This window comes from Rhagoletis zephyria, unplaced genomic scaffold (assembly GCF_001687245.7).
Source record: "Rhagoletis zephyria isolate East Lansing unplaced genomic scaffold, Rhagoletis_zephyria_1.1 Rzeph_scaffold_00847, whole genome shotgun sequence".
NCBI classification, from domain to species: Eukaryota; Metazoa; Arthropoda; class Insecta; order Diptera; family Tephritidae; genus Rhagoletis; species Rhagoletis zephyria.
This window is the reverse complement of record NW_016157931.1, coordinates 37,442-45,370: the sequence shown is the minus strand read 5'-3', so window position 1 is coordinate 45,370 and position 7,929 is coordinate 37,442. Positions and strand designations below refer to the sequence as shown.

Below are 7,929 nucleotides of genomic sequence, written 5' to 3'. Positions count from 1 at the left end.
GGAAAATAATCGTTACGTTTTAAGTTTATATTTTGCTCGGAAAATAATGGTTCCGTTTTAAGTTTTATATTTTGGTCTGAAAATAATCGTTACGTTTTAAGTTTTATTTTTTGCTCGGAAAATAATCGTTATTTCTTGAGTTTTATTTTTTGCTCAGAAAATAAAACTTAATTTTTGCCTATGCGTATGCGCTTTTTTGCACTTTTTCTTTAGAAATGTGGTTCTCTTTGTTTCTGCCCTGGTATCTGTATTTTCATTACCCACTCCACAGTGGCGTTAAAGGTTCAATGCAGCCGCCCCCTGTCTATTCACGCATGCGCATACGCAAAAATTAAGTTTTATTTTCTGAGCAAAAAATAAAACTCAAGAAATAACGATTATTTTCCGAGCAAAAAATAAAACCTAAAACGTAATCATTATTTTCCGAGCAAAACATAAAACTTAAAACGTAACGATTATTTTCCGAGCAAAAAATAAAACTTAAAACGTAACCATTATTTTCCGAGCAAAAAATAAAACTTAAAACGTAACGATTATTTTCCAAGCAAAAAATAAAACTCAAAACATAACGATTATTTTCTGAGTAAAAAATAAAACTCAAAATATAATGATTAAACTTGATTATAAGCAAAAATTAAAAAATAAAAATCAGTGCCGCTGAAGGTACTCCGAGTAATAAGAAATATATTGGTTTACTCCTTATGCACGTAGAATTTCTCTTTCCGCGTGATTTTTTGAGTTGAAATTTCAAAGGATAATCGTTATTTGCGGTCCCTGTATATAACATATGTTGGACTAATAGTAAAACCTATTTTTTCCTAGGGGAAAGCTTTTCAATCAGTGCACCATGCAAGGGCTTTGCAAGAGTTCGAGAATCCCCCTATTTACTAATTTTAAAGTAAATTGTAACAACCAGCAGTTAATTTACGAATGCCCACAGATCAATTTCTGCTTTTTGACAAATTCACCACAGGCAGCTGCTTTCAATTGTATTCGATCGTGGGATGCCTACTGCTATCTCACCAATCATTTTTGATGAGTGGAAAATGATTGCAATCATACCATTCACGGATACATACCAGTATTACGGAATCACTAAAAAATTCAAATTTTTCCGTTAGTAAAATTTGTACTCTGCAATTTTTCAAGTATGATGTTTTCTTGAAGTAAACTGTATGCAGTGTTGCCGCGGAGTTCAGAAGAAATGTATCACCAAAATTCCCTAAAATGGATCAAAAGTGCCCTGGAAAAAAATTTTAAGTATCAATCTTCAATAAAACTTCTAATTCTTAAATGAAAATGGTAGTTTGAATTTTTAATTGAGATCGTTGACAGTTTTCATTAATATTTGGTTTTTATATAAAATACAGAGTGAAAATAAAGCTTTCTACTCGGTAACAGTTGTGTTCATTTGCATACTTAACTAAAATCAAATATCAAATTGGTGTTTAACAGTGTGAACACATAAAAGTAATTTTCACAATACTAGTAATGCAGTACTCTAGATGAATTTCTTTAGGCAGTGTTACACGATTGGTACATTTGTACAGATTTGTACATTTTGGCAGTTACAGAGTAGTGTTGTTTGGAAATTCTTTTATTGAGCTGAACTGAAATTTCTAAAGAACACCACTCTGTGACTGCCAAAATGTACAAATCTGTACAAATGTACCAATCCTGTGACATTGCCTTTAGCCCAGTACCAGTGGTATTTTCAATGAAAGAAAACAAACTTAATGTGTTGCCACAAAATCGTAAAAAGTTACCCTCAACTTGTGAATTAAAATGTGTCACAATTTATACTAAGCTAATAATAAAAGTATCTTTTAAAAATTCGATGGAAAACGTATCATTTTGATCCATTTAGATCAAAACGGCAACACTGACTGTATCTATTAAAAAATCACTAACTTTTTGACATGTTTTTTTTTTTTTTTTAGTTGGAAGCGCGACCCGTTGAACGGCAAGTAGAAGCTCGTTCTGCAGACGATGGTATGAGTTCCATGGTCCGTTGTTTACAATTCGCCAAAACTTTTATAACCAATGGTAAAGATAAATTAAAAATAATTTACATTTAATTTAAAATTTTTTTGTAATATTTTGAATATTGCAGTGAACATAACATCTCCCACATTATGGTCAGCCACGAACTCGAGTACAGTATCCGTTTTTTTGTTGCATTTACCAGCCGCTCAGACAGTCGCTACTAATATGCTACCAGTGAGTGAAAATACAGCGGCAACAAACGCAGCCTTGCAACCACGTCGGGCGTCGGCCCAACTGGCGAAAGAAATACAACTTAAACATCGCGCACCTGTCGTTGGTATCGCTATATTCGACCAGCATGGCTGTCCAGTTGACCAGCAAAGGAATATTAGTGCGGTTTCACCACCTCATCGTTTGTTAATTGCATCTGAAGAACAATTTAAAGTTTTTTCACTGCCACAGCTAAAACCAATCAACAAATATAAGTTAACTGCTAATGAGGGAGCTCGTGTACGACGTATACATTTTGCATCATTCGCCTGCTCGATGCCAGCTGAGTTATTGGCACATGGTATTGGCTGTAGCCCGTCCAAATTTATTCCAACACGAACGCAAGAAAACGCCCAAGAAGCAAAAAATAAAACTCAAAACATAACGATTATTTTCTGAGTAAAAAATAAAACTCAAAATATAATGATTAAACTTGATTATAAGCAAAAATTAAAAAATAAAAATCAGTGCCGCTGAAGGTACTCCGAGTAATAAGAAATATATTGGTTTACTCCTTATGCACGTAGAATTTCTCTTTCCGCGTGATTTTTTGAGTTGAAATTTCAAAGGATAATCGTTATTTGCGGTCCCTGTATATAACATATGTTGGACTAATAGTAAAACCTATTTTTTCCTAGGGGAAAGCTTTTCAATCAGTGCACCATGCAAGAGCTTTGCAAGAGTTCGAGAATCCCCCTATTTACTAATTTTAAAGTAAACTGTAACAACCAGCAGTTAATTTACTGATGACAAATTTACCACAGGCAGCTGCTTTCAATTGTATTCGATCGTGGGATGCCTACTGCTATCTAACCAATCATTTTTTGACGAGTGGAAAATGATTGCAATCATACCATTCACGGATAACATACCAGTAGTACGGAATCATTAAAAAATTCATAGTGATAATAAAAACCGGCTATTTTTGTAAAAAATTGAAAATGCTGTTTTCTCAATTTGAAAAAAAAAAACCATAATTTTGCAAATTCTTAACACCTATTCTACTTTTTTTATTTTTGACCTCATGTTCAGATTCTGCGAGCTATTTTACATAACAAATTACTATAAAATTCACGATTTTCAATGTATTTTGCCTGAATGCATATGGTTTTCTAAATTTTCAAATGCAACGCAAAATACACCTTTTTCCGCCAGGCCAAAATTTTTTTTTAATGAACGGTCTAGTATACATACATATATAGCATATGTTGGACTAATAGTAAAACCTATTTTTCCTAGGGGAAAGCTTATCAATCAGTGCACCATGCAAGGGCTTTGCAAGAGTTCGAGAATCCCCTTATTTACTAATTTTAAAGTAAATTGTAACAACCAGCAGTTAATTTACGAATGCCCACAGATCAATTTCTGCTTTTTGACAAATTCACCACAGGCAGCTGCTTTCAATTGTATTCGATCGTGGGATGCCTACTGCTATCTCACCAATCATTTTTGACGAGTGGAAAATGATTGCAATCATACCATTCACGGATACATACCAGTATTACGGAATCACTAAAAAATTCATATTTTTTCCGTTAGTAAAATTTGTACTCTCCAATTTTTCAAGTATGATGTTTTCTTGAAGTAAACTGTATCCAGTGTTACCGCGGAGTTCAGAAGAAATGTATCACCAAAATTCCCTAAAATGGATCAAAAGTGCCCTGGACAAAATTTTAAGTATCAATCTTCAATAAAACTTCTAATTCTTAAATGAAAATGGTAGTTTACATTTTTAATTGAGATCGTTGACAGTTTTCATTAATATTTGGTTTTTATATAAAATACAGAGTGAAAATAAAGCTTTATACTCGGTAACAGTTGTGTTCATTTGCATACTTAACTAAAATCAAATATCAAATTGGTGTTTAACACTGTGAACACATAAAAGTAATTTTCACAATACTTACTGGATTACTCTAGATGAATTTCTTTAGGCAGTGTTACACGATTGGTACATTTGTACAGATTTGTACATTTTGGCAGTTACAGAGTAGTGTTGTTTGGAAATTCTTTTATTGAGCTGAACTCAAATTTCTAAAGAACACCACTCTGTGACTGCCAAAATGTACAAATCTGTACAAATGTACCAATCCTGTGACATTGGCTTTAGCCCAGTACCACATCCGACACCTTCAAAATCAAAAAGGAAAAGGAACGACAATATTAGCCTGTTCCCGCACTCCATGATTTAGTGAGAAATTGTTCGAAAAATATATGATAAATGTGTGAAAGGAAACGACTTCAGACTATTTCGGACTAAATCCTGGAGTACGGGAACAGGCTAGTTGTCTGTAGCTAACAGTGATGCCATATGCAGATTAAAGGTGGTATTTTCAATGAAAGAAAACAAACTTAATGTGTTGCCACAAAATCGTAAAAAGTTACCCTCAACTTGTGAATTAAAATGTGTCACAATTTATACTAAGCTAATAATAAAAGTATCTTTTAAAAATTCGATGGAAAACGTATCATTTTGATCCATTTAGATCAAAACGGCAACACTGACTGTATCTATTAAAAAATCACTAACTTTTTGACATGTTTTTTTTTTTTTTTTAGTTGGAAGCGCGACCCGTTGAACGGCAAGTAGAAGCTCGTTCTGCAGACGATGGTATGAGTTCCATGGTCCGTTGTTTACAATTCGCCAAAACTTTTATAACCAATGGTAAAGATAAATTAAAAATAATTTACATTTAATTTAAAATTTTTTTGTAATATTTTGAATATTGCAGTGAACATAACATCTCCCACATTATGGTCAGCCACGAACTCGAGTACAGTATCCGTTTTTTTGTTGCATTTACCAGCCGCTCAGACAGTCGCTACTAATATGCTACCAGTGAGTGAAAATACAGCGGCAACAAACGCAGCCTTGCAACCACGTCGGGCGTCGGCCCAACTGGCGAAAGAAATACAACTTAAACATCGCGCACCTGTCGTTGGTATCGCTATATTCGACCAGCATGGCTGTCCAGTTGACCAGCAAAGGAATATTAGTGCGGTTTCACCACCTCATCGTTTGTTAATTGCATCTGAAGAACAATTTAAAGTTTTTTCACTGCCACAGCTAAAACCAATCAACAAATATAAGTTAACTGCTAATGAGGGAGCTCGTGTACGACGTATACATTTTGCATCATTCGCCTGCTCGATGCCAGCTGAGTTATTGGCACATGGTATTGGTGGTAGCCCGTCCAAATTTATTCCAACACGAACGCAAGAAAACGCCCAAGATGTAGCTAATATCAATGCCAACACTAGCGGAGGAAGTAGTGTCGATGCTCGTTTATATCAAGAAGTTGCTTTGCTTTGTCTAACGAATATGGGGGACATCATGGTGCTCTCGGTACCAGAGTTGAAGCGCCAACTAAATGCTGCCGCCGTTAGACGTGAGGATATCAAGTGAGTTAAGATGTGAAATAACACGGCAGCTTATGGATGAAGAGTATATTCAGCGTTTATATACAATATCCTTTATCTGCAATAAAAAAATCATATTTACAGGCCTATTCTGCGCTGGTAACAAAAATTTTGCAACTGGTAAATAAAGTTCCTCTCCATTTTTAAACCCTTTTTGCATTCTGTGCACTCTTGTATCCGGTAAATTTTCTTACCATCTCAGCAACTCAGCTGGTAACAAAAGATTGTCTCGTCAAATATGCAATGCCAGAATTTCCACAAATCTTCATAGCTGAATTGCTGAATATTTTAACTGCATTACCAACGTACCTAGAATTGCGGTGACAACAACTGGTAACATTTTTTGCTAATAAAATTTTTCGGTTACAAATCATCGGTGACGTGCAGAATAGACCTGTTAAGACGAAATATGTAAAAGAATTTTATCAATGGCATTTAAGTCAAGAGATGAGTTTAAACCATTGTGGAATTATACCAGGAGAAGTAATTATGGCGGGAAGATAATGCCGAATCTCCACTAGGCATTAAAATGACAAAAAATATATGCCATTTAAAAAAAATGCCATGTGGAAATGAACTTAATGACAATTTTTTAACGTAATGACACGAATATTTTTTAATGCCCAACTTTGTCATTTGTCATTTTCGCCATTTAATGCTTAGTGGAAATCCAGCATAAGAGTTTGCCACTGCCTTGTTTGAAATTTTGCTTTTAAAATCTGGGTTTAAACATACAGTCCAGCTATTAAGTTGAAACTAATAAAGTTGCAACTTAAATGTAAGTACCAACTTAAAATTCTCTACGCATTTCAGACTTCTGCTAAGTAGTTTTAACTTAGTTTTACGATATAGCAAAACGAGTGTGGAAGTGTATCGATTTTTCTTTAAGATATTTTGTAAAAATGGCAAGTGTGGTCTTCCGTTTATGTAATTTTTACTTTCATTGCTTGTTTCTGCAAAAGAATAAGGTATTATTTTTTTGTTAATTGTGTAAAATAGCCAGAACAACCGCAGTGATGTGAAGTCGATGTTTATCGAAAGCCATAAACATACAAACACATATCTAAATGTTATGAACTACTTGAAATTGACTTATTATTTAAGAATTTATCTAAATTATTCCAAATATGAGATTGTGATGAAGCTTTATTAGAATTGTAATACGCATTAAACTTTCATCTTCCGATTCAAATGGATCGCTCTTTGTAAATTTTAATTGGAGAGAATATTATCAAAATCACTGTCAATCAACTTAATTTTTACAGATGCATTTCATATTTTCTCTTAATTTAATAAAATACTTCTACCTCTAGTTTCAGCTTAGTTGCAGCTGCAACTCAAACTAAATTTTAAGTTGGTACTTAGCAAGATAAGTCGAAACTAAGGCGACTATGAATAGCTTTAGTAGTTGTTGTTGTTTTTGTAGCAGCAGTACTTAACCCCCCGGGGTTTCGTCAAGGGTCGTCTTCGTCCTCTGACTCGACAAGCCTGAGGCCGAGAAAGCGGGCAGCGTCTATAGGCGCGGTCCATAGTGCTTCTGGTGTCAGGGTCGTGGGGTTAGAGGCGCATGCGAAGAGGTGTTGGGTGGACCTTGCCCGCATGCAGGGCATGTGTCTGCCACTTCTGGGTTCAGCCGGGAGAGATAGCTGTTTGATCTGTGGCACCACCCAGAACGGAGTTGTGCTAGGGTGCACCTGGTCTGTCTAGGCAGTTCGGCTTCGTCGATGTTGATGGGTGGCGGTCGACCACCTGGAACGATGTTGTCGTTTCTGGTGCTAAGACTCGACCTGACTGCATCGGTGTGTAGGTGGTTAAGCGCCGCTCTGTATTTGTCTGCGTCGAATGGGTGGTCTACGCACGGCTCGACGTCGGATTTCCAGTCGTGCAGGTAACGTCTGACATGTCGGGGAGGCGGTTCATTTCGAAGCAGGGCGTTATTGGGGGGGATTTCCACGGTAACATCCCATGAGGAACTGCTTCGATAGCAACGTGTTGTGCTCTTTCACCGCCAGCATCTGGCTTTCTTGGTGGAGGTGATGCTCGGACGACATGAGATGGCAGCCTGTTGCCGTGCGTAGAGCTGCATTCTAGCATGTTTGTAAGTTTCTCCACTGCTGGTACCCGCCGTCCACACTGGCGCTGCGTAGTTTTCCACCGACCGGCCGATTGCTTTGTACGTAGTGAGTAGGGTTTCTTTGTCGGCTCCCCAAGTGCTGCCGGCTAGTGACTTGAGGACTTTGTTCCTAGCTCGCA

The 7,929-nt window shown here is 36.3% G+C and overlaps 1 protein-coding gene across 1 annotated transcript in view; it reads left to right on the top strand.

The window, feature by feature from the left end:
- l(2)gl (LLGL domain-containing protein l(2)gl) overlaps nucleotides 1-5,953 on the top strand; it is a 125,918-nt gene extending 119,965 nt beyond the window's left edge. Inside the window, exons 5-6 of the mRNA XM_017614533.1 lie at nucleotides 1,941-2,046; nucleotides 4,989-5,953. Of these exons, the coding sequence (XP_017470022.1) occupies nucleotides 1,941-2,046; nucleotides 4,989-5,662 (780 nt within the window). The 3' untranslated portion in view covers nucleotides 5,663-5,953. The remainder of the gene's footprint in view (nucleotides 1-1,940; nucleotides 2,047-4,988) is intronic.
- The last annotated feature ends 1,976 nt before the right edge of the window (nucleotides 5,954-7,929 follow it).